The sequence below is a fragment of the Chamaea fasciata genome, unplaced genomic scaffold (assembly GCF_029207755.1).
Source record: "Chamaea fasciata isolate MVZ Bird 193981 ecotype frontalis unplaced genomic scaffold, bChaFas1.0.hap1 SCAF_2, whole genome shotgun sequence".
NCBI lineage: Eukaryota > Metazoa > Chordata > Aves > Passeriformes > Sylviidae > Chamaea > Chamaea fasciata.
The window spans coordinates 29,208,078-29,235,563 of NW_027094087.1; the positions used below are offsets into that span (position 1 = coordinate 29,208,078).

Here is a 27,486-nt window from a genome sequence, read left to right on the forward strand (position 1 = left end):
TCAATACTGGCACCAAAACAGTTAAACCATAAACATTCACTTTTTCTTTTTATTAAGAAAGCATGCACAAAAATAAACTCGTGAGACCACGCCCCTCTCTCCCTGACCACTGACACGAAGCATTGGGGGCCACAGCGGGCTGGGGGGGCCTGCAGGACCCCTCTGTGGGCCAGGCTGCCCCCCTGCCCTCCCTGCAGGCCGGTGCCAGCGCACCCGCAGAGCTCCACGCCCACCCCTCGATGTCTTACCACGCACTAACAACACACATTGATTTCAGGGGCAGAGGAACGAGGCTAATTTGCACACTGACCGGCATGTATTTACATATGCAAATGAGGCACAACTTAATACGCAAATGAGGCAAATATGCAAATGAGGAGCACTTGGATACGCAGAAGGAGCCATATTGGTTTGTTTTTCTTCCGGTGGTGTTTTCAGACTTCCACAGGGCCGGCTCTCAGTAATGTCCACTGCAAAACACTAACTGGCACCTGCCATAAATTGTCTCTCATTGTCTCCAGTGCCACTTTCCACATATACTTCCAAGCTGTATCATTCCCACCCTGAGGCAGCAGAGATAACAGCTGACTCCATGTTGAAGCTGTCTGGGATTCCTCATTTCTCTTGGAAATGCTCAATGACGAACTCCCCCCCAAACACACACTTAAAACAAAAAAACAAAATCTGAAAAAAAAGGAAAAAAGGAAAAAAAAAAAGGAAAAAAAGTGCTGTTCCCCCCTTCCAATGCAATGAGACTCTGTCCACTTCTTTGACAACAATCCAGTTTCCAACTGGTTTATCCCTACAGCAAATTTAAAAAGCAGTGCTAATTCCCCACCTTCCTGCAGTCAGTATAGAGGTTATTACTTCACTCCTGTGCTCCAGGTCTGTCAAGCAGCCATGATAGTCTATTTCCACATTTGTTCCCTTCACTGGTAAATAGGGAATAAAGGCTGGGGGGAGGCTTTACAAAATATTAAGAGGAAACGAGGTTTGACAGAACGGAGCCATAAGAGAAAAGAAGGGGAACACAGGACACAACTTTGGGGAGGAAGCATCTCAATGTCACTCCTGTTCCTGCACCTTTTCCACCTTCCTGATCTGCACGTGCTGACAAAGCTCATCCTTCAGGATTTACACTAGATTACATCATCTTCCCAGCTGCACTGCAAGAGGTCTGAGACACCCTCCTCCCTTTCATACTACACTCTTTGGCTGGTCGGTTCAAAACCTTGCCCCACTTCACCCTCTCTCCCCTACTGTCCCTCTTAAAACAACTGCTTGCGAGGGCCTCCCAGTCCCTGACCAGAGGGTCCAGCCCTTGACCAGCAGGCAGCCCCCCAGTTCAGCCCCACTCTGCACAGCAGCTTCCTCTGCCCACCATGAGCCTGTTCACCAAGTGGGAACCACTGACAGAGGATGTGCACCTACACAGCCAGACTCCTGTTGCTGGCACTCTCAACCACAGGCAAGGACAGCCTCCAAAGAAATATGAGGGGTGGAGGACCAAATAACAATTGGACAAATACTGATGGGAAAAAACTTCAAATTTGCATATAAAAGGGAAAGCCTCACTACATATTTTGAAACAGGGCTTGAAGGGGTGTGGGGCGAAATGTAAAGCTCTGGGGAACAGAATTTGCTGAATCACATGTGACACCCCTGACTGCTTCTTTTACCTGATGGGTATGTAGGCTTCACCTAGAGACTGCAAAAGGCAGTGTAGGAAATGGGTCAGGATTCCCTCAAAATCTCTCAGTCTTCACAGATGGCACCACATTCTGAAACCAAACTTCTCTGCTGAAATACCATCTCTGTTACATTCTCCTTTCTCCAAACTCAGGTCTGCCCTCCCAGCTCAGCTCAGCTCTCCCTACCTCAGGGATTACCCTCTCTTTGTACTTGGGAATACCACTTCTTTTCTTGCTGTTCCTGCTGGTGCGACAAAGTTCACAGAGCTAAGATCACCCCTCCAGTGTCCCTTCAGCCCCCTGACCTTTACAACATTTACGAAACAACATAACTACAGGCTCCCAGGGTCCACTAGGCTCTCTCACTCCAGTAGCCAATACGACAGATTCACCGGCCACCTTGAAGGGAAAGAGGGATTGTTAAACGCAAAATAACGGAGGCAGAGAAAGATGCACTCGAGGATTCAGCCTTCCAAGGTCTTTTCATGGCACCAAGGACCCATCTTCCCGCCCTCCACAGGGCACTGCGCAACACGAAAGAGCCGATCCGATGCGTCCGAGGCCACCGGAGGAGGGGGAGGGCTGTGCTCAATTATTGGTAATAATAATAACAATAATAATAATAATAAACAAAAGAAGAAAAGAAGATAAAACAGGACGCAAGGAAGGATTATCTTCGGCAGCATCTTGCGGTGGCTTCTCTGGCAGAGATAGAGAATATATATCTATATACAGGCAAGGCAGGGAGGCTGGGGAGGGTGGTGCTGACACCATTGACCCCATGTCCCCCTCCCCTCCCACGTCCTTCATAAAGGACGGGCTATCAAGTCTGTAACTCGCTAGGTGATCAAGTCCCAGTCGAAATCATCGGGGATTTCCTCATTGGCGCCTGGAGGAGGCCCGGGAGGCCGAGGGACCAGATGATGAGCTGAGCCAAAAACAAGAAAAAAGAAGAAAAAGGAAAGAGAACAGTTAGAATCTAAAACTACATGCTTTTCCACAGTGCACCCTTGGGCAAAAGAAACCAAAAGTGAATTGGGCCTTCTCCTTTCCAAGAGTCTAACAAGCAAGAACACTACTGGCATTAATCTCTGTCAGCATCTACCAGTGACTGGCAATGTTCTGCTGTGAAATTCTCCACAGCAGCTTCTCCAGAAGTTTCAGCCTCCTTTACTTACCTCATAGCTGACTGCTGATAGAGCACAAGCAACTTCATCAGCAGAAGCTTCTCATGTGCAGCTGTGTTCAAACAACTAACTGAGGGTGAGGCTAAGCCAGAAGACTGTTCATGTGAAGTGAAGAAATCAGGCCTTTGAAATCCTAAACCTTCCCAGAGCTGTAACAGATTCCTACATGGAGGGTCCCTTGCAGTCCCTCTCTACCAACAGTGCTCCATTGACTACTAAGTGCTTTGGGAGAAATGCACAAAGGGGTTGGGAACCAGTTCTTTAATGTTGCTTGGTGTAATATGCCTTAACATCACTCCTTACCTGGGCGATTATATCCCGGAGACTCCTGGGTGGAAATCTGGTACATAGGAGATGGCCCGGAGAAGAGATGGGGAGGCTGGGGCTGACCATAGGAGTTCACTGTGAAAGGAAATGAATTAAGAAAACAAAAAAACAATTGTTAATGTTCAGGTCAGAATTTTTGCCCCTGACTGGGTATCAGCTCAGACACAGAGCAACTCACTCAGACCCACAGGATACTGAGGAGATGTTCAGCTGTTGGGTCCTAACTCCAAGCTATAGCTTGGTCAGGGATCTTGTTCTTGAAACCAGCAGGAGTTTCTCTATTGTTGTAAAAGAAGAAAATTTTCATCCAGAAACACCACAAGCTGGCTCAATATCATCTATTTAGTTCAGTACTAGATGACACACACCATTACAGTTCTATCAAGACCACCATGTCCCCTCCTCAGAGTGCACCCCCTACTCCTTGTACAGTATTCCTCCAACAAGGGTGCAAGATCTTTCTCCTTTACTGTTCCTGCCATCTGGAATCGCAATCTCTCTACCTTGCCATTCTTCTCTCGGTCACCTAAAAAACACCATCCCCTTCTCCTCTTCCAGGTTTGCCTTTTAAATATATTCCTGCCTGGAGGCCGCCTGTCAACAGTATGCATCACATAACAGCAGTCTGTCCCGACCACAGGTATAGGACAGCCCAGTTCTTTAAAGCCAGAGAAAGCTGAGTTGCTATGAAGAGCTCTGACAGCCTAGCTCTGAGTTGCTCAGTGCTGCATTGCCTGGTAAGGCTGCAAGTAATGTCGGATACTCACAGAATTGGGCCTTCATTTACATGTCATTTTAGTCTCCTCCTAATTACCTTGGTTCATGGATTGCTCCTGTTTGCCACTGTTCAGGGCACAAGAATCAGAAATTCGAGGGGGCTGCTGTGGGCCAACCAGATGAGGGAGCTGACCAGTCTGGGTAAGGAAGTGATTAAGGGAGTCACAGAGGTTGGCAATATGGTGTTGATCCAGCGTCCAGTTCTTCCGCTCAGCCTGGCGCAAACTCTCCATGAGCTCTGCAAGGGACAGAGGAGAGTGTCGAAGACTGTAGTCACACTGTGATCTTTGCTGCAAAGAATTTCTGTCTTCTGTTCCTAAATCCTACCCCCTCCTCACAAACCAAACTTTATCATTTCAAATCTGCCACCAGATTCCTGAAGAGCTCCACATCTAGGATACTGTCACACTGACTCAGGTAGGGCAAGGAAGAGTTGGAAGGAAAAATCTCAGGTAGCTTTCTGACACACTTTTATGATTTAATTCTCCCTGCCCCAAATCCTGCAGTGTTCATTCAAGTACTTCAGGATCTTTAACAGAACCCATGAAGTAGGACATCTCTTTTTAAAAATGAGGTGAATCACTGAGAGATCCATGCACTTGCCACTGTTACATTGAAAAAAAAATCTTGCACTTGCACTCTCATGTTCCAGACTACAGCCCTAGCCATTGAGTCAGTCGCCTCAGTCACTAGGCCAACACTGACCTGAGAATTGGGAGTGCTCAATACTAGACCAGTTCAGCCGGTTTACCATCTTGAAGCTTTCCTTCAGGGAATCAATGTTGGAGCACCAATCAGGGGGAAACGCTGGAACAAAACAGGGACAAAATTAATACAATACAGACCAGCCTTTTCCTCCACCCCTTAATATAAAAAGATTGGCCCCTCTTCACCAAAGAGCCTGACACTACAGCAGCTAGAAATCCTTTCTCCCTTGGAAAACCAGGGGTGGTATCTCCTTTTTCACTTAGGCCCTGACTTTATGCTGCATCCCTTAACAGCATCTCAAACCCAGGGTGGATATATCCTCCATTCTCCAGTAAGAAAGCAATTTCCTTCTCAGATTTCAACCGTATCTGGCTTTCTTCCCATTTTCTACACACAAGTAGGCACTACTTAGGGAAAGCTCACTTGTGGGATTTCTGTCTGGGGGCTCCTCACTGCTCCCCAGCCGTGCTTTCCATCACCCCAGACTCACCAAAGCCAGCATTGTTGATTGAAGCCTGTGACTGCTGCTGCTGCTGGTGTGGCTGCTGCTGTGGGTGGGAGTGCGGGTGATGCTGTTGATGCTGGTGGTAACCTCCATGCTGCATCGGGGGTGGGTGCATGGACATCACTGGTGGAGGGCCATAACCTTCACCACCCTGCTGCTTTCCTCCTTGGGATGGGCAACCCTCTGGGGTTGGAGTGTGGAGTGGGGGAGCAGCACCCACTGAGGAGGGGCCTTGCTGCTGCTGCTGCTGGTACATGTAGTAATTGTGGTTGGAGGGCTGCATGTCACCAAGGAGTGAAGAGAAACCTGCCAAGTAAATGAAAGGGGAGGGAGCTTTAAGAGAGCCTGGATCAGACCTCACATTATCCAGCTCTAATTTCACAGTGTTCATCCCGCTATTTATGAAATTTTTGGAGTGCCCTCTATAGGCTGCCAACAACCATCACCTGTGCAGTTATGCCCTTGCTGTGCTCCAAACTGTTAAAAACAAAAGGCTCTACAACAAAGACCCAGAAGGATTTTAGTACAGCGTTAGGCACTTAAGTTCCTCCCTGGATTTTTTCCTAGACTTACCAAAAGTAACCCAACCTCTCCTGAAATGTCAAGCGTGTGTTGTTTTCCTATAAATGACCATTAAGCATACTTAAACGGTAGAACATTTAGAAAATAGGTAACTCAATACACCTGACTTGCTGTTTCCAAAGACTCCTTTCAGTTCCCTTCTTACAAGCAGTTTGGGTTTGGTCAGGAATCTTCAGGTTTTTCTCACACTGATCATAAGAGGTCATAAAAGACTCTGCTTTTGTACAAAGAGCACACTGCACACATCAGGGCTCCTTTATTACTTTCATTCCTCCTGACTCACTGGGTGTGTCATTTCTATCCTCCTATATTTCAAGCACCCCCTACACGTGAGAGCATCAGGTATTTTCCATACTTTCCCAGCACCAGGAGTTCAGCATATCCCTATGTCTGCTCTCCCTCTTCATTCTCCCCACACACTGGGGAACCACTGTAGAAAACCACAGTCAGGGCCACTGCATGCTATTAACCTGAGCTACTCACTTCTTCCTTTGAGTACCCTTACTTGACCATCTGCAAACAAGTCTCACATTTTCATTAGATTCAACATCAACCCTTCAAGTATCCTACTACTGTCCTGAGGCAAAAGGATGAATACTGCCATCCTGACTCAAAAGTTGCCAACAAATTTTTTTTAAAAAAACTGCACGTTTTCCTACACTGCCTTGCAGCCTACAACTTGGAGGGAAAAAAAACCCCAAGAGACAGCTGCTAAGTTTGTAAAATCAGAGGAACACACCAAGTCAAGGCTCTTCTCTGCATTTTTCTGGCTTGCTCATACTACAACATCTCACACAACAGGCTTCTACTAGGAGTGCCAGCATGATGAAAGTAGTAAAAGTATATACATTTTTATTTCACTGGAGCTTCAAGTTCAGGAGGCCCTTTCTGGTGTAGCAAACTTTGCCTGCACTGTGTGATGGCTGACAGCACAGGCAAGAAGCTCATGTAACAACATATTCCTTTCCACACCAGATTAATATTTAGAAGAGTGTTTAAAGGCAGAAAGAGCTTTAAGTTTTTCTGAAGTGTTTTCCATGGACATCTCATCCCTGAAGTGATTCTGCCCTCTTCTGGCTGCTTATTCAATCCCAGAAATGCAAGATATGAGTGGAGTTAGAGGCCCTCTCTTCTCGGCTCTCAATCCACAAAGCTCAATTCTCCAAGGCCTTGTACAATCCTACTTTTAACAGATCTGAGCAATGATGATTTTGCACTCTCCTTCTGAAAAATTCCAGATGCAACAACCCCCTCCCTCTTATGGTTCCTAGCCTGACAGACTGTGAATGTTTCTCCGACATGCTTTTCTTCAGGACTTCATTTTTCTCAGCTTCTGCCATTTTAGTATTTGCATTTGTATCAAAACAAGGCATTTCCAAATCATTGTGCTTTTTTATTCTGAGAGAACTAGGGGGAGCAATGCATAAAGGACGTGCAGATTTCTTATCAGCTCCTGGCAGAAGTAATTACAGCATGCCAAAGAAGGAAAGTCTGTTTGCACAGGCTCCTAAACGAGGGAAGATCTGAGAGATGCCAAATGGACAAGACTGTGTGGGCAGATACCTGCCCACCCCACATGACGCATGGAGTTACTCACCGTGCTGAGAGGAAGATGATTTCTCCAGCATGGATTTGTAGAGATTTCGGAAGGACCAGCTAAGATCCTGGAAGTTGATCTCGGAGTAGGAGAACTTGAAGTCATGGTTGGCACTGTACAGTGGGGGTGGCACATCGGCCCCTTCACGGCCCTGCCCTCCCGCTACAGTAGAGGCAACATCCACAGGCCCTGCTCCCTGCTAAGGGACAGAGAAGTAAGGCCTTTAGCCTGTACTAGGATTTGCAGCTTGAGACAGAGATCAGACTAGATACACATATAACACGCACTGATATCCCATATCACTTAACCCATCTTCCAACAAATCCTCCCAAGTGCCATTTTTCTTGAGGAACACCTACCACAGCACAATGGCTCCAGCCTTTTCTTCAGCTAACACCATTATGCGTTTACCCTTATCCCCATCCAACCCTTTGCTAAAATCACTTCCTCCTTATTTTCTATCTCTGCAATTTCAGCTCCTTCCCTTCTTTTTATTTTTGCCTCCATATCACAATTTTCACAATTCCCTCTCCTCACCACTTCGCTTTTCCATTCATGCACTCCTCCCACTCTCCTTTTCCTCCCACTTCTATCCCTTTCCCTGCGGCTCACCTGACTGTAGTTAGCAATGGGGGTGGTGCTCTGGATTGACATCTGAGGGGTGGCCTCAGGTGGCAAAGAGGCTTCTGTGCTGACTGGAACAGCCCCTCGGGGGCTTTTACTTGCCTCTTGCTCTGGGGAGTCTTGTGGTATCTGTGGATGGGGAAGAAAGAGAAAAAGAAAGAAGCAAAAATCAAAAACAGATGGAGAAGTGAAACTGCAGATGGGAAGCCAGCTCCCCCGCTGTAGAAGTTCATGGCTTAAAAAAGAGGAGGACTGGGCCTTAGTCACTGAAAAGTCAGGATAAAGGACTTCAAACAAGATTAACTTTGCTACTGAATAGCAGCCACAACAGGCAATCAGCAGGACATACACACTAGTTCGTTCAGTCCTGGCCTTTGTCTGCCCACTATACACTCTGAACCCAGAACATTATCATGATCTGGTGCTGGAAGGGAATTCCCAGCCCACCCCATGTCGTGTGGAAAGAAAAACACTCACGTCATCATCTGGAGGATGCCGCCTCTTGCGAGATATATCTGGACATGTATCTATTGTCCAATATGAGCCCTGGAAAGAAGATCCACTGGTGAATGAATGATGAAATCACAGAGCTTCCTGAAGTAGGGGGCTGCTGACTCAAGGAATGCAACATCAACTAAACATTAGGATCACAAGGACCATCCTCTAGAACCTTAGACAACCAAGACTCGGGTGTTGCCAAGAGATTCCTCTCTTGCGCTGGGCTGCATTGAACTATGAGGTACAATGCTACTGGTGGATGGCAGAATCCTCTACTTTCTATCACTCTTGAGACAGGACACAAAAGGGTGGTTTGATCCAAGCTAAGAACTCTTTTGGGCCTGCATACTCCTTTCAGCGGCTTCCTCACAACTTGAATTTATTATTAACTGATGAGAACCAACTCAACGTTGGTATTTGGCAGAGACAGCCAGAGGATTGCTCTTTTTTTCATGGCTGGGAGACTCCAAGCATTCACAGAGGCCTCATGATGGCTAAGAAATAAACCATGGTTATGAACTAAAACAAATGATGTTCAGAGAGGCCTGTTTAGTTTGGACAAGAAAAAGCTAAGGGGATCAAATCACTGTCATCAACTCCATAAGGATATTATAAAAGACAACAGAATCAAATTCTTCTCAAAAATGTACAGCACAAGAAGAGGCAACAAATACAAGTTACAGCAAGGGACAGTACAGTCAGATATAAACAAAAACTTCTTCACAATGATGGTGGTGCAGCACTAGAACAAGTGCCCAGTTTTGCTACCTCCATCCCTGGAGATATTCAAAATTTGACAGATGTCATCAGCTTAACATGACTGTTCCTGTCCGGGAGAGGACAGGGGTACATCTTCACTCCCAGAGCTCCCTTTCAACATAAAATGGCCTATAATTATGCATTTTCTCTTCTAAGTATAAAAAGAACGCTAAAGTGGATTTAGCTTGTTTTAACCTCCCATTGAGATCTGAATAAGTAACAAGCACAGGTTTCATTATAAACCCAGCCCAACATGCCAATGAGTACCTGCAAACATATACCCTTAAGTCAGTTAGGGTTTCCTGGAATAAGCCACATAATTAATGGTATTTTTGAACTGTGATCCTCAAAGATCTACTGTTTCCATTTAGAGATGCCAACTGAGCACCACACAGTCCTTTAAATATAACCTGAATAAAGTTAAGAAACAGTCCTTTCTTGTAACTTCAAGATGAGGGGAAGGAGACAATCTTTCTGTCTAAATACATAGCTTCTTGCCCCTACCAAATCCTCCTGCTTGTCTGGTTTCCGATTTTTTTAGACAATAATATCTGCATGCCAAGATGCCAAGTCTTGGTTTTGCTAGCAATTCCCCTTTACAATCTGTACATACTATCAGAGCTTTACCAGTCCCCAGTTAGCCAGCATATTCCTAAATTCTTGAGTTTACTCATAAATAATTTCTACAGATTTAAACTAAGTGATGATGACATTTTTTCCCAACACCAAATACTTTGCAATCTATATAGGTGGCAATTCTGCTCTCATTTCCATGGATCTTGCCTCCGTAAAATCCATGATATCACATCACAGTCCAACTGTTCATCAGCAGCCACTATGCTCTCTCAGAACATAAAGGACTATACCCACATTTTACACACAAAGATAAGGAAGAAAAAGAAACAATATTAATAAAGTACATTCAATCACACTTTTGACTTCTATAAGTATCTTTAAAGTCAACTGAAGATCACAGAAAAAAATAATTACTAAAACGCTTCAAGTTCCTTTACAGGTTCCCTTTAAGTAAATGATTCTGTAGCCAAAGGACTGCAGTAAATCTTACTACTGCTTCCATTTTTGCCTACACTTTAGGTTTCAAATTCCAGCCATGAGTTAGAAAGGGCAACCCCAGCTTATTTCCCTGCAGTTTTAAATTGCTTGCCCAGAAGCATGCAGATTTCTTACCTTCCCAGGATCATCTCTTGGTCGAGGCACCTTTCGAAAACATTTATTCAGAGAGAGGTTATGACGAATAGAGTTCTGATGAAAGAGTAAGAGATACAGGTAAGTGCTACAACAAAAACATACAGTCTTCTGAGTATGCCCTGGAGCAAGTAGGGAGAAGAGGATGGTACATACTTAAAAGCCAAAGCTCACTACATATTGCTGAAATGGGGCAGAACAGCAGCTGTGGGAAGGGATAGATTAAGATCATAATATGGGGCTGAACCACCTCTACACCCATAGAAGGTGCAATGAAAATAGTGTCAGTGTGATGCAGAGGATGATAGTGACGTGGGTTTTGTGGGGGGGGGGTTTTTGTTTGTTTTTCTTGGTGGTGGTGGTGGTGGATTTTGTGCACACTCCTTAATGCACCACCACATACCTTCAAAAAATTCTCAGAGAAAATGGGACTTCTGGCTCTGCATTTTCTCCAGTTGGTCAACTTAGTTTTACATCAGTCTTACTTTAATCAGTGAGGCTATTTTGCATAGAATTAAGAAAGTAAGCCTTATAATTAGGCAAAAAAGGGTACTTCAGTGATGCAAGCCCTCACCTTCCAACCAATACCAGCATTTTTGTAGTAAGGAAAGTTGTCACAGATCCAACGGTAGATCTCACTAAGCGTCATCTTCTTGGCAGGTGATGAGTTGATGGCATATGTGATCAGAGTGGCATAGCTGTAACGTGGCTTCCCATCTTGGTGCACTGCTGCCTCATCCTTACTCAGCGTGGCATTGGGATCTGTTGGTGAGCCTGGGGGACACTTTCGGGCAGACCCTGGAGGTCCTGCTTGTGAGGAACCCCCTAATTTTTCAATAGTAGCCCTTAAAGTAAGCTGTGGGAGCCAGTCTATGGAAGTGAGGCTGCTTTCCAGGTCAGAGGCCATGGTGCTGGAAGCAGGAATATCTGTGAGGAGAAAAGAGAGGAAAGGAAACCCTTGAGACACAAACAAGGTAAAGCCTAAGAATGGAAACACCCATTTGCATTCTTCTGCTGTCACAAATACCTGTATGAAAATCATCCTACTTCATGCATCTTATTCACAACTAGCCAGAACCATTCCAAAAGGCCTATGACTGCCCCAGGGAGCACCAGCCATACTGAGAGCAGCTGGGACAGTGCTTTTTAACACTGATGGGGTTACATTGCTAGGGCTGTCTTACCCAGGGCACTGTTCCCAAGTAAAAAAACCAAGATCTGTTTAAGGGAAGTGGAGCCCTTTCAGCAGGTATATCACATTCATTCCTTTACTACATAATCCATATAACCTTGGTACTCCTCACCAAGATTACCTGTAATCCAGTAAGTTTACAGTGCCAGGTAAGAGGAAAATCACAGCTAAAAAGGAATACTCATTCATGCCATATACAAACCACAATTTAATTAAATCATCTGAAAAGTCAGGACTATCTTAATTTGAGGGGAAATTAATTTCTCTCTGAGGCTTAGCCTCTCTTTTTGCATTAGGTGACATTATAATGAATCCTATTCCTTAGAGCTAGGATTACATATCTCATTTTAAAACACCAAGATCATGCATAATACTATATATAGATAATTACATCTACCATGTCGAGTTGGAACAGACTATATTAAGCTCGTAATAGTTAAAGCTTTGCCTACCATAACCAGTTTTTCATATTTATTTATTTATTTATTTATTGATTGATTGATTGATTGATTTAAATCCTGCTAATTTACAATATAGCAGGCAAGTACTTTATCCAATTCTGAGACACAGAAGAAACTTACTTGTCTGAAATCAGACAAGTTTGCTGCAGGAAGAGACTCGGGATCTTTAATCTCATAAATGTTATATACTTCCCTTCATAAAAATAAAACACACCTGGTGAGCAGTTGTATACAGGGATTTCTATGTAGTGATTATTTTATAAGAAGAAAACATTTAGCAGCATTAACTTGTATTAAATTAGCACACTAACTTTTCTGTAGTCTTTTGCAGTAGACAAGGCAGCAGAAAGTTCATCATTCCTACTCAAAACTGGCTGCATTACTATACTGGGAGCAATCCCTTGAAGTCTGGACTGAGGTAGCTCAGTTTCCAAGGCCACGACTTGCACTGCTCTTTGCATAGAGAGAAGAATTGTGTCTTGAAGGCATGCGAGCTCTACACCTTTCAATTCTGAAATTAGTCTTTCCAGAAGATTAAATGGTACTGTCTTTGAGCATGCTGGAGCATACACAAAGCAAACACACAAACACACTTATGTATGTATAGCAAATTAAACACTTGCATACATATAAGAGAGAAGAGACTGACACGAACACAGTGCTTAGGAACGATTCATCAGCAGACACCTCCCACTGAGTGCATCACTCAAATGAGTGGATCAGATGAGACAGGGAGACACCCATCTGCATGAATACCAATTAGATACTTGTTCTAAAAATAGGCATTTGACAATAACACAGTGTGGATGCACAGATCCAGAGACAGATGCACCCAGCATTTTGACACTGAAGCTACCCGTTCTTCCCCCACACCCATATGCATTACACCTTTCACTTCTGCACTCCAGTACTCTCACAGCAGAAAGCAATGAAGTCCACACTCCAACGCATTCATATGCACTAAACCTTTCATTTCCATGCATGTGCTCACCACACCTCTGAGGGCTCAAACACCTACACAATACCCCAACAAAATCCATCCCTCGGCCCCCACAGGCAGTGGCTGCACAGCCCTGGCCTCAGGAAACACATCCTAATTGCACAGCAAACATCCTCACTCACACTCTTGGGCACCCACAGACTGAGAAGTACAATTGCAGCGCCACAGCCCCTATGGAGAGTGGAAACATTTTTTAGTCTGCGGAGGAAAGGAAAAGCCCATCAGCTACCAACTTACCTATCTACTCATCTGCCACACTATCACTTAGCGTGACTCCTTGCTGCACAGCTAATTGATCCAAGCTGCAAAAGGCTTTCCATTATCCAGCCCCCTCAAGTTGTGCTTTATTGAATAACTTGTTTTGACTGATTTAATCTGGTATCAAACATTTGAAATTTACACAAATTAAAAAAAAAAAATAGCAGGACTATTCCTTCCTGAATAATACAAGGGAAAAGCAACAGTATATTTTTATCCACTGGGGATGGACAGAACACCTCGTAATCCAAACACAGCCACACTGAAGTGGCAACTTCACAGGTAAAGCCCTCATTAAAAGTTGTATCGCACTTGGAAGAAAACAAACACGAACTAAATGTTAAGTTGAATGCTCCATTTTATAAGTGTGTCTCATATAAATTTTAATTTCTGTGGTGCAAGCATAAAAAAAATATTTCTTCTTGTTAAACCATTATGAAATACCAGTTGCACTAACAATGTAACTCCAAAGTAAAATAAATAAAATTATCTCTGTTCCTCCCCCTCCCCCCTTTTTCATTTGTATTTTTTAAAAGACAAGCACAGAAATCAAGGAGGATATTAGGTTATAAAAGCCTATGGCAGATTAAGATACCAATCTGAAACAGCAGAAATTCAAGAAACAGAAGAAAGCACTGTTGTTTTCACAGAGCTTAAGATTTGCCCAGGTTATGTCAGTGGAGCATCTGGGATGACTGGCTATGCAGTAAAATATAAGGCTGATATGCAACATCCTCATCATCAAATATATAAGCTTTTGTGCATTTGTATAAAATGCACTTGTCAGGGAGACAAGCAAAATTAGAATTGGGTCAGATTACACCCACACTAAGAAATTTAATATTTTCATCCATTGGCTTATAAAAATCTTTGACAAGTAAACAAAATCCAAAAATCTGTTAAAAAAAACCAAACCAAGCCCTGTGTCTATATATGCAATTGTCACCCAGTACTGAAACAACAACTTTTCACTAAAGCACAGCAGCTTTTTAAGAACGTATACGCTAGACAGTAATTTAGAACAGAAAGTGAAGACTCAGACCAAATAGCAATCACATGGGAAATTTCAAAGCTGTGGAAGAAAATCTTTGTTTCCAAGTTTGCACTTGATCATGTTACAGGATTTGATGGCAATTTGGGATCTATAATAATCAGGCATAGTCAAACATTAGGTAAGGTGGCAATTCCAGAACACTTTCAGGGCAACAATAATTCAGTGTAATTGGCTACTAAATTATTTAAAAGAATACTTGCTACACAGTAAATATTACTGTTAATTTATGTTGCATTTCTCATTCACCTGACCCAAGTGTTTGGTGTATCAGCTAGACACTACTTAATGGTAGGATAAAACAAGACTGTAGCCAAACCAGAGCAGCTGATAATCCTTCCAACTTTCTTTTCCCAGCTTATTGCCTGGCAAATCTTTTGAACTCTTCTCTTATGATCCCACTCAAACAAAGAAAAAAAACAGTAATAACTAATAAACACGTTGAACTGAAATCAAGGGTGCTTTAAAAATCCTACCACCTTAGTAAGTCAGAATTAATTTTCAAGAAATAAAAAGAAAGTCAAAGATCAGAACTCATAATCTCCCACTTTACAAGGTAAATGCTATCTGTTTATGTATTTGGCTGAATTTAAAAAGCAAGGGTAGGGTACCCAATGTCATAACCACCATCAACAGCTGGAAGGTGACTGCAGAGTCTTCATTTCTCAAGCACTAAATAGTTACAGTACAATCCAAAGTCAGACAGGTCAGAGAGATGCAAAAAGTCCAGCCAAGCACTGATCCCGAACTACAGTTAGACAAGAATCCGTTCAATTTGTAAAAAAAAAATGTATTAAAGAAAAACCCTGCATTGAATACCTTCTAATAACCACTAATTTGCTTGGGACTAGTAATAAATACTTCCCTACAGCTTTCCAGGGAAACTACTGCCTTACTTTGAACCTTTGCAAGCAGCAAATGGAAGCTCCTGCTGCAAATGCAAGCCAGGCTTCTGTCGATGGGACAGTAAGGGCCATCCCTTAGTGGTGCTGAAGAAATCTGTACTTTGCAAATGCTCACTCTGAGCCACTCAGATCTTATCCAGGATCACTGCTACTTGTACATCAGGACAGAAAAACATATGATATGTAGGGAACAACACTCTAAGTGTCACACTGAATGCAGTTAATAAACATTTATAGCCTGAAGCATTCTCTAAGGCTGGATTCAAAGGGTGGTCAGGCAGAATCAGTTAGGACTGAAGCCATACAACAAACGGCACCGTGCTGTGCACTGCCTACAGAAGATGTCTATTCTAGAATAAATCTCTACATTTACATTTTTCTGTGTTTACTTTCACTGTTGCTTTATCTGCTAGTATTCTGACCCAACAAAGCACTACGACAAAAAGATTTAAAGGGGACTCAAGTTTCTCAACATTGAGAGAACGTTGAGACAAAAAAAGCAAAACAGACTACCAAGCAATGACAGACATTGCTGTAAAACACCTCACCTGTGAATATACAACCACTTCCATCTGGGTGCCTTAAACACAGATCCAGTGATCTAACTAATAATATCCATCTAATATACTCAGAGACACCCCTAGTCTTGAAGGTATTTAGCAAGTAAAAAACCTGGCAAAAAAGGACTATTTGATTGCAACCTTTCTGAAACAGTGTTACAATGTAAGGAGTAAAAGTAAAACAAGAATACCACATGCATGAAGAAATGGAGAGCCTCTACTTCGGTGAAAAAAAGGCAGTTCTGATGTACTCATGTCAATTACACACTCAAAAAACCTCATGTCCTCATGCAATACAAAAAGGGGAAAATAATCAATTTTGCTGAGTCTAGAAGGAAGAGAAATTTGCCATTTTAAGGTATGTGCTTTCCCTCATAAAGAAGGTGGTGCGAACTAAGACGGTAGGAATAAAACACTTAAAAATCTGATCTTCTCTAAGCAAACATTCTCACAGAAATACTTGTTTCATGTAAGAAATAAGAAAAGAGGATGCTGATTATCTGCCCAGACTGAAATTGCTATCCATCACTTTGGTAACTGCTTGTGAGAAGCCTTAAGGAAATGATTATATTTCTGGAATCAAATGAAGAAGGAAGAGAGGTTGCTGGGTGCTGTTCATAAAACGAAACTTAACCTGGAAGGAATAACAGGTGTCATGCTAGTGACAAAAGAAAGGCACTGCAGTTTGACAGCACCCTTCTGTCTGCAGTGCCATATGAAAGGAAGAAAGCCCGTCCCTGGGGCAAGGAGGTAAGAGAAATTCTCATACCCTAGAAGCATGCTTCCCTTTTTGGGGAGCAGCAGAACAAGCCAAAAAATGTCTTCCCAATTAACTATAGGCTGGCAGATGTGGTAACAGGAGGCACATGGTTCTCACTAGTCATGAGTCACAAAGGGAAAAGGGATCCAACCAAAGGAAGCTGCTGTCACCTAAGAGCACAGGGGTGGTATCGCCTGTGAGCATGAGCTGTCACAGTGTGCACCTGTCCACGTGTCAAGTTCTGACCCTACAGCCCTGCTCAAAACTACTGCGTGTGCAAGACAGCATGGCCCTGAATGCTCAGTGCTATTTCATGGAACACACTGGACATGGCTCTGAATGCTCCAGGAATTTCATGGAATACTGTGATTACAGTATCCTGAATGGAAAATTTGCTCAAAGTTACACAAAACACTGAGATGGTACTGAAAATTACCAGTTACAGGAAGATGAAAACTTTTAGACCATGTATAGCTTAATATAAATCACTGGACTAATTGTTTTGTTATAATTAAAATGTCATACGGATATGATTTTCCTTTAATAAATAGAAATCTCAACCAAAAAAAAGGTTCATATTAAATTTCAAAGAAAAATAAAAAGAAAACAAATTCGTTTTCACTGTCATTGGAGATTAGATAAATATCATGATAGCACATTTCTCATAGGACCTCTCGATTCCCTCCATTTTGTGAAAAGGTGCACAAGCAGGCTATAAATTTGTATTTTGAATTTAGTAAATGAACAGCACTGACTGTGCAGGCATTTTTGGTACTAATGAAGCATGAAGTCTTGTGAGAAGTATAAAGTCACCCAAACCCTCATGCTGGAAGTGCATCAGGATTCAATTCCAAAGGCAATTATGTCCTAGCTTTGTTTGAAACTGACAAATGGTATAGTTTACAAAACCTGACCTGCTTATTTAAACTTATCAACAGATGGCATTATAGCCAAAGTCTGAAATATGCTCATGTCAAGGGAGGCAGTATCTTTATGGGCACAACAGGCTAGGATTGAACATGGCTAGGGCCTTGCCAGATTTTAATAAGACCAACTAATCAAATATTTTTGTTGTCTGCTATATAAACATACAGGGAAAAAACCACATTGAGAAATACTACACACACATTGCAGACACCCCTTAGACAGTCTGAAAATATGTGTTCAAAGTTAGGACCAGTTTGTTTATTTATGATGCTGTGTAAGGTAAAGTGGGGAATATGTAACACCTGTCAAAAGAAAAAGTAAATGATACTGAGAATATTGGTATACATAAAATACTTTTGAGCTGGAAATTATTTCCTTTGTAATAAGACTACTAGAAAAGATTTATTCTAATAATAAGCCAAATGTCCCATGACAACCCTCCCAATAACAGATTTGAAGAAAAAAGTAAACCAAGCACTTTGAAGAAATGCAATGAAAATACATCACCACAGCAGAAGTGTCTCTGCAGCATCCCTCCACCCTCACTACCACTACGCAATATTTCACTGTTGGAAGTAGGAGCTGTAATTCTAAGCATATGCCAAGGCAGGAGAGAAATCTTTGACATTTGCTTTAAGAATATTAACGGAACAATTACTCTTACACTGAGAAAGGTATAGGGAACTGGCTTTGGAATAAGTCAAATTTATGAGCACATATCTGAAATGAAATTTTCCCTTGGAAACTGGGAAGTCTGTGGTAGAGAAACAATATGTAAGAGCAGGTATTTCCCCTAGACCTATGAGAGCCCCTAAGCTGAAGGATTTCAATTTTACCTGCCTATCAGAATCACATCCAGTTATAAACCTCCAGCACAAGATATGCAAACACTGATTTAATACCCAGATTGTCTCTGAAATTAGAGACAACATGAGAAGTAGATCAGCATGCAGACTATCTTGCTCAGGAGATCTGCACAGCATTGCAAAGACATATACAGAAACCCAGGTAAAAAGAATGTAACATGCTTATAAATGAAAACCATACTCTTATTCACATTAAAAAATGCGTCCCTTGGTGAAAAATTACTCTTAGCCTTGCATTTTAATGACAACAATAATGAAAAGCTTTTATGGCAGAGAAAGGAATGTCAGCCATGTACAGGGAAAATGAAAATCTGACTGCAAGTGGTCAGAACTTGTTCACCAAAGGCTGAACCACTGAAAACAGATTAGTCAATATGAACTCTGCAATAGTTGCTGAAACAAACCACAACCCATTTGTGGAAACGAGTATCAAGCAGTAGCAAGAACTCTGTACCAAATTCATAGGAAAAAAGGAAATCAGTATCAAGTGCAGATTAGTTGTATACCACATGCCAAAATGTACAGAGAGCACATGCTCCCAGGGTTGAGACTACCAAAGCACTGCAGAGAAGCCTGTTCAAGAGGAGTCTGAGAGCAAAGCACAGCTGAAACGGAAGTTGGAGAATGATCAGAAGAATCAAATAATACTGCGTGAGGTTCATAAATTAAGTCTCAACCACTGTTTTAACATAATTCCTTTTTACTATTCTGTTAGCTGTTATTCTCAAACTGACAGAAGAACTCTCTTCCAGCAGACAAAACACCTGACAATCCTTGGCCTGGCTCACAACTTGAAAAGATTTGTACCAAGCTTGAAGGTCAAGTGGATTCAGAACCACACTGCCACAGTACACACGCCCATTAATGGTTTCTCCTTGCTTAAAACACTAGTGCTGCTGCTTGGCTTTCTGCATCCTACTCACAAAATGCTCCATTTCATGTATCATCCTGAAACTAAATCTTCTGTTCATTTCCTTACAGACACTGAAAGAAGTCTCTTTCTTCCACACACGCTTGCCAGTTGTCACCTTGCAGCTGCAAGTAAATATTATTCTTCTTTAACCTTGAACATTCCAGACTCTAAGACGTCGTGTCTTTGCTTATGACAATCTTTATATCTTTTGCAATCATCCCTCTTCACAAAAGGATACAGGGAGAGTGGAATACATACAGCAAGATGACTACATTTGAGTATCAGTTAGACCTTTGAATAATTTTCAAAAATGCAAATAATGGCTATTTGCATATTTGAAAATAGCTAATTGCAAATATGCAATTAACAGTGGGACCCAATGATCTCAGAGGCCTTTTCCAACCTTAATGATTCTAGGGTTCTATGAAATAAGTACTCTCCAGTATGTCTGTCCTCTATTGGCTGGCAATATTCCTGTGTGTATCAAGGTATGAGTCAGCTGAGGAAGAATGCAAAGAGACGTCCATGCAAAAAATGGAAAAGCACAATGTCACGCTTATGCTGCTGATAGAGCAAAGGACAATGCAGTCAGGGACAGAGACAGACAGGGGAGAAACAGAAATGTGAAGGCCCCTTCACACAGAATGAGCACAACAAGCTGGAACCTTCTGTGGTGGATGCTAGCCAAAGCATAGGCTTGTCAAGGAGGAGATGGCAAGGTGTTGAGAAAACACGCCAGGAGGAGGACAGCTTCAGCAAGAGTGTCACTGAGAAGAGGAGAAGGTAACATGGTTGTCAGAGGACAACAGTAACAGAGGTGGCAAATGAAGGAGGAAGCATAAGGGTTACCCAAAGAGACTCAGAAAGAAGCAGCAAAAGATTCAGGCCATGAACAGGAAGATGAGTCCTACACTCTATGTTCAGAGCAAGAACGTGTTATAGGCCCAACTATGGAAGCTTGAGGCAGAGGAAAGCAGGAAACAAAGGCAAATCTCAAAGGAGCTTTCTCGAGTTCCATATTGGCCTCAGGGGTCTTAAACTTGAAGCAATTAATTAAAAAAAAACCATGTTAAGGTAGTATGCAAAGTTGTGTAATTTAATATCCCTGGCATGAAGGAGGTAAAGAAAAGCAAAGAGAGGATACTAGAAGTGGGTCATTGTGTCTAACTTATTAAAAAAAAGGAGGGAGATAAATAGCTTAGTGCAGAAGCTACTGAATGAATGACTAGAATGGTTACGGAGGAAACCAGGAAAATACTGTCACAAAAGTCAAGGGAGGACAAGATTTCAAGAGTGGGCATGATCAAGTGTCAAAAACAGCAGGGAAGCCAAGAAGGATGAAGATGGAATAGAGACCCTGAGACTTGGCCAAGAAAAGGTCATTAGAGATCTCAGGAGAAGCTTCAAGGGAGTGAGAATATCTATACTGAAGTCAACTTACAAAACAGTTCTAGATTGCACACAATCATAGAGAATCTTTCAATTTTGGAGTGACTGGTCCTTCAATGAAACACAAGTGCTTTGGGGCTTTCACTGTTTCCTAACGCCACAAAAACCAGCACAGAGAGATTCTGAGTTTAGTATCACATTGTAATTAAGGCAATCAGCAGCAAGAGCAGGCAGCCATTAAAAAGTGGTTTTCATCTTTATACTTTGGAATCCTTATAAAGGATCAATAACCTATTCCAGGATAAATGGGAAGCCATGCATGGAGAACCATGCAGTCCAAGGTCAGCCAGCAAAGGAATAGCAGAAGCATGCAGAGAACATTGCTCTCCCAAAACCCAGACCAGTTCCCTACATTTAAACCTTGTAAAGCTTTGTTCAGGTAGAGGTAAAAAGAATTTAAGATATAATTATTTTAGCAGCTTGTTTATTTTTCTCTGCAATTTTCTTATGGGGAGGGAGAATTTGTCTCGGTTTTACTTAACAATAGTTTTTTTAGGGGAAACTGAGAATTCAGAAACTTTTCTCCTTTAATTTGTGACCACAAAGTGCTCAGATTCTTTCCCAATTATTCAGATTTGAACTTTTAACAGTAATTACATATTTCTTCTATAATCAGCCACAGTCTTTATAGAGCAGAGAGCATAAACAAAATTTGAATTGCTAATGGTAAAAAACAAAAAAGCAAATATTTTTTCCTCGAGGTACAAAAGCTCTCACTCATCATCTCACCCTGCCCCTCATTACTCAGTCTCTCTTATACATAAAAAAGGCCTAAAAAAGAACACACACTCCCTCAGTTCTTGATTTTACATCAAATAAACTGACCAGCTCATAAAGATGAGGAACAAGGTACTGGGCCTTGCACAAAATGCTCAGCCCAGTTCTGAAAACCAAGATCCTCAAGTGCTAGAGGCAACCGGAGGATGTAATGGAAGGGTTTTTCACCCTGACTAACTAAAATCTAGCTATTCCCGAGGAAGGAGAGGGCCCAGGAGAGAAGGAAGAGAGTGGGAGAACAAACTGAGTTGGACTATGGAGACCAAGTGCCATTCCTCAGTCAAGCAGAACTGGATATTTTCAGTGACAAAGAAGTTTCTTGAGATAAACTCAGACAAACAAATCCTGTGTCCTCAGGCATATAATCTAATGAAAGGCAAACCAGGAACAAGTCAAAATGCAGGTGTGGAAGTAAGACCAGAGCCTGTGAGATGCAGCAAGACTCCTGCCAGTGAAGAATCCTAGTGAAGAGATGAGGGATGCTTGCTTGATGAAGAGAAAACCAGCATTTTAGGCTTCCAGGACCACAGGACAGAATGCCAAAGGGGACCACAAGAGAAAAGAGATGCAAAGAGCAGGAACAACTGAGAGGAGGAGTGGGTGTAGGAGGAAATGCAAGTCAAGAAGTAGGCAGGCTGGAAACATGCTGGGCCTTAAAGGTGCAGGAGAGGAACAGGAGTGCCACATGATGCTGTGGAGCCCAGGGATTCAGGAAAGGCCAGGTACTACCAAAATATCTGCTGTCTACCTTTAAATCTGTGCAGCTTACCTAAGTAAGTATCAAGTTTATAATAGGAAGACTGGACAGGTCAAAGACAGATGGATAAAACAACAATCTAGTCCAAATCTTGGCAAAGCACTACAGAAAACATTACATTGGTCTTAAAAGTTGGCTTTGAGATCTCCAAATTTTGAAACATTCACAGTATTTCGCGTTTGCACTTCAGATTTCAGATGAAAATTTGCAATTAATTAATTGTTAAAACATACTGCAGCATGCTTGCATTCTCTCAGTAATACACATACACAGATGGCCTTTAGAAGTGAAAAACATGAGCAGAGGGCATAAATATGTTATAGATTTTTACGTTCATCATATATCCCTTAGAAGAAAGAAGGAAACAAAACCAGCAGAACAGATAGCAAGCAGCAATACTGCCTGCTACAAAGACAGTAAGCATTTGGAGGTTGAACACATCAACTGGATATTCGTGCTAAAATAACATGTGCAACTGCCAACAACACAGCAAAGTAAGGGTTTTCTTTAGGCTTCAGAGTTAAGACAACTGGAGAGCTCAAACATGTTAGCTATCACATTAGGCTACCCATTAATGTAGGGACCACTCATCTTCTTTAAGACGCCTCCCAGACCAAAACCAGTATCCTTCAAAGTTTCAGTCCTGAACATCACTCGGAAACAGATTCTGCAAATGGAGTACAACACATAGAACATTCTGTGTGAAAATCACTGGTTACTACTCTACCCAAGGTTGGGAGAAGCAAATGGAAAAATTAGTCCAGAAGCATTTTTCATCTTTTGGTTGCTAATGACCGAGATCCAATTCCTGTCTGACAGCTGTGTAAAATGAGATAATCAGCTCAGTCCTGCTCTTGAGGGACAGCTGTCCATATCACAGTTGCCATTAACCACACCTACTTTCTGACACTTGAAGTAAAGGGCCAAAGATCCAAACCAGGATGCAGATTGAATCTCCCACTACAGGAAGGTCAGCTGAATTTTAGGGTTAGAGGCACTAACCTGTAACCGGTACCTCTGTGATAAGAATAAACTTTTTCAGAGACACCAACATTCAGTTCTATTTTTAGAGGAAAAAAAAAAACCCAGCAAAAAAACCCCAAACCCAAAGGACTACAGCAGTTACAACCCTCTTCAGACTGAAAACTTAGATCCTAACTCCTCAAACTGTTTCGTTCTTTCATTCCAACTTTTTGGACTCTTTACTCCATCCTAGAAACTTGCCTGCAAAACCACATTTCAAGATAAAACTGAAAAAGTTACAGGACACATACTTAAACAGTATTATAACCTCATGATCTTTCAGTAACATAATCCTTTTCCCATAACTCTTTAGACCGTCTCATTTCATTTTGCTTAAGGGCTTGACCTGAGAAATGCCACACTGTCAGTTCTCAGATGGGAGCTCGGTGCCCATAGGACAGGACCAGACTACCTCAACTAAAAAAGTCAGCTTCCGAGTTTTGGAAGCATGAATGTCCAAATTTAAATTTACAAACCCATATATGCACAACTAAGTGTCTTTTTCCTCAAATGTAGAAGGCTTCATTGCTTCTGTTGAAGCCAACTCTATGTTCCTGGGCACTTAGAAGAATTAGGCTCTTTACTTAGGTACATTAATGTGGTTTTTAAAGTCTAATTTTAGGTGGTCAGGTTTAACATTCTTCATGTAAACTCTTATAGACATAACACTTGCATTCAAACACGTCTATAAAATACCCTGCACTTTCATGAAGATAAATAATACTCTCTATTTTTCTTGTATAGATACTTTTGTATAAAATAAATGGTGCAGAGCAGCTGCAGTATTCCACCTCAGAGGAAGCTGCATTTTCACCTGTGATAAACATTTGATGTGAACACCATGATCACACTGAAGAGCTGTGCTCTCGAAAAATTATCCCCTAAAATTTATGAGTGTGTCCCAGCTTTCATATTGCTGTGTTTTAGATTACGAGATCTTTAGGGCAGAGATTGTCTTAATCTGGTGTCCAAGTCAGTACTGAATGCCTTGTCAGCAATTAACAAATAAATAACAATTAGTCTATAGCACACCACTTCCAGCCTTTTATGTCTGTAATGAACATTTAAAGCTCAGGCAGCAAATACAGAATCTTTATCATTAATGGAAGAAAAAAAAATGTTTCATATGCAGAAAGGTAATTGTTGTGGAAGAGCAGAATTTTGTTAAGGCTGGCATATATAATCTGTAAAGTGCCCTGGCATCCATCAGAGGCAAAAACACTTGAAAAATGTCAAGTCATTACTGTGAGGAAGGGGGCAGCGTGAGGTAAATTAACCTCAAGAGCATGAAAAGTCAGTTTATCCCCTTGAATGTACAAAGGCCAAAATGCCTCAGTTATCTCTTCCCTTGTGCTAGATAACACAGCTCTACTCAAAACAGGCTGATTGCATAACTATAGGGCAACAGGTAGGAGGGCATCTCACAGTACCCCCAGAACATATGTATGCTTGGTGGTTCAGCCTTCCCTTAGACAGAGCCACCTTCTGAAGCTATGGATAACTGACAAAATTCTCTACCAAAATGGGGAATCACTTAGGCATCTTTTGTCTGATCTTGCAAGCACATTACACTAAGGAGTTCCTTCTTCAGGGACTCCCTGTTTAACCATTGCTCTCCAAAAGGGCTCCCTGGCCTGGCCCTTTGATCTTGGATTTCCTCCCTGCTATCTCACCAGAAACTGTAATATCTCAGGTGAGATATTCAAGATTCTTCTGCTACCGGAATCTGCTTTGGCTGTATTTGAGACTAAGTCTCCCTCAGACTTGATTTCTCAGGAAATCACTATGTTGGTGTCAGAATACTCATTTGTGGCTGGGAATTAACTGCCTCATTTACAAAAAGCAGTAGCTTGGCTCATGCAGCAAAAGCACTAGGATTCACATTCCCAGACCCTGAACGCAGCATAAAACACAGATGAACACTGGTGGCAACCGAAACGGCTCCTTTTGGCTTTTAAAGCAGGTTCCACCAGCACTTCCACAGCTTCCATTCCCAGGCCCCTGAGCACCACAGGACTCAGTCTCAAGGGCACTCTTTCCAGAATACATCCCACAGTAGCGCAGGTACATTAGGACATACATCTCAGAGTATTTGCATGGGGATCTGTAGATTCAGACCCCAAGCACAGTGAGGTCTGCACCGCACAATGATTTTATTCCCACAGTTGCAAGCATAGTAGGACCCACATTGACACTTCACCCCACGGGTGCATCCTTGGACACTGGCACTACAAATCACTGCTCATGTCTCCTCAAAGCTTTTTTTTGTTTGTTTTTTTGGTCACTATTACCGTTCTCAATGACCCCTAAATGACAGAAATTATTTCACACCAGTGATGATTAAAGCTGAGTCTAGGATAAATAAACCAGGGAAGAAAGTAGAAGGAAAAGGACAGAAAGGCTTCTTACAATTAAATAGAGCTAAGGTCTCCCATAAGCTAAATAGTGAGGAAAAGAATCAGGTCAATTCCATATAGCATATAGGGGAGCTAAATGACTGAGAAACACACACAGAGAAAGAAGGTGGGAAGAGCTTCAGAAACAGAAAGAGCTAAAAGATTAAAAGCAAGCAGACACAGTGAGAGAAGAGACACAGAAAACAAGGACAGAAGGGGAGAGAGGACAGCTAGGAATAGAGAGGTGATATAATGTGGTCACTCACTCTGTCTGGAAGATTTTCTGGAGGGAGGTGGATTATCTTCAGTGCCGGTTGCTGGGGTGCTGCCCTTCACACTCCTTCTCTGAGACCCATACTCAGATCGTTGCTGTCAGCTATTCCAAGAGCTTCTTCGAAAAATATTTCAAGGGCGAAAGGATTGTGGATGAAATCAGGATCTTGAGTATTAAAACAATCTGGTTGGAACTGTCAGTCTCCTAAAATTGCTGGTTTTATCCCAGGATGGAGATCCTCTCTCCCTTTTGGCAGCTAACTACTAAAGGGGTGTTCCCCGGGGAAACAGCCTTTTCGCTGATGGTCAGATTATTTCAGAAATCAATTTCCCCAATCCTCCTACCTAGAAATCTCTTTTCTCTGGGTACACCTTGCCCGTAAGGAGGAAAAAATCTCTTTCTCTAAAACAATTCTTGCTATCTCTGTGGATATTATCAGTGAAATCTGCCTTTTCCTCTCCTTGTAACTAGGAGGTGTGTCTTCTCTCCTTGCACGGGGTATTTGAAGAAAACCCTCTTGGGATTAGGGGATGAGGGATCTTCCTTGGGATGAAGCAGGATGAGATCAGTACTGGAAATTACCTTTATCTCCAGTTAACAGCAACTGGTAAAGGAAAGAATAGCTAAATCTCTCTCTGCTTTCTTTCCCTTGTTTTGCTCTATTGCCTGCTGAGCAGATGTAAATACTTAAAATTACTAGGTAAGTATCTGGAGCTCCTGCTTATTTCTGTCTCCGGAACTGCCTCTCCTGGGCATACAGGCTTTCTTCTGTAAAGACTCCCACTACTACCTGGTCTGGGAAAGGGCTGTCTGCTCTGCTTGAGAGAAGACTTTCCTGAGCAGCAGGAGGGAGTAGGCAGTAAAGGTTATTTTCACAGTCCTCAGGAACTGGGGTCTGAGGACACCTCCCCCCGTAACAAGTATCGAGGGAGCTCCAGAAGGCTGTTCCACAGCAAGGAAGAGCAGACCTGCTTCTAGATAGTTACTAGGGCTGGGTGCCGGGGGCCTCTGCACACCCTTGGCTCGTTAGTGGGGAAGGGGACAAGTGTTAAGCTCCCTCACCAGCTGCGGGGAAGGGGCCTGGCAGGGGGGGCCGCCGGGGTGTCCCGACACCGGGCGCGGGGCTGCCTAACGGGGCTGCGGACGGGGCGGGGGGCGGCGGGCAGGGTCTCTCCCCCACCCCGGCAGGCTACGGGGGTGTCCCCCCACCCCGGCCGCTGTCCCCGGCTTCCCCCCAGGCCCCAGCTCCTCCTGCCCGGGCTCGGCTACCACGGGAGGCCGCGGCGGCTCGCGGGCCTGCGCGGCGCCTCCGCCGCCTTCCGCCGGGCCGCGACTTCGTCCCCGGGGGCTCCCCGGGCTCCGGTGCGGGGGACCCGACTCGGGCGGCGCTGACTCTCTCCAGGCCCCGCCGCCCCCGCGGCTGCTGCTCCGGGCTGCGGCTCCACTGCAGGCCCCG

At 42.9% G+C, this 27,486-nt stretch overlaps 1 protein-coding gene across 2 annotated transcripts; it reads right to left on the bottom strand.

Annotated features, from left to right (window-relative positions):
* Window positions 1-21: 21 nt before the first annotated feature.
* On the bottom strand, window positions 22-27,486 carry FOXJ2 (forkhead box J2). Of its 2 annotated transcripts, none has more exons than XM_066175531.1 (12): window positions 27,093-27,486; window positions 26,023-26,144; window positions 11,036-11,388; window positions 10,444-10,518; window positions 8,476-8,544; window positions 7,987-8,127; window positions 7,375-7,573; window positions 5,181-5,501; window positions 4,688-4,789; window positions 4,020-4,220; window positions 3,182-3,280; window positions 22-2,619 (listed from the first exon to the last, which is right to left on the bottom strand). In XM_066175531.1, exons 3-12 carry the CDS (start codon window positions 11,366-11,368, stop codon window positions 2,531-2,533), a joined length of 1,629 nt encoding a protein of 542 aa, XP_066031628.1. In that variant the 5' UTR covers window positions 11,369-11,388; window positions 26,023-26,144; window positions 27,093-27,486; the 3' UTR covers window positions 22-2,530. The 2 variants fall into 2 exon arrangements, with proteins under 2 accessions (XP_066031628.1, XP_066031627.1); XM_066175530.1 differs by having other exon boundaries at window positions 26,023-26,147.

Coding starts and splice junctions, on each gene's coding strand:
- FOXJ2 (XM_066175531.1), bottom strand. CDS start 11,368: ATGGCCTCTGACCTGGAAAGCAGCCTCACTTCCATAGACTGGCTCCCA. Junction 10,519..11,035: donor ATGCTGGTATTGGTTGGAAG/GTGAGGGCTTGC, acceptor CTCTTTCATCAG/AACTCTATTCGTCATAACCT. Junction 4,790..5,180: donor AATCAACAATGCTGGCTTTG/GTGAGTCTGGGG, acceptor GTTTTGTTCCAG/CGTTTCCCCCTGATTGGTGC.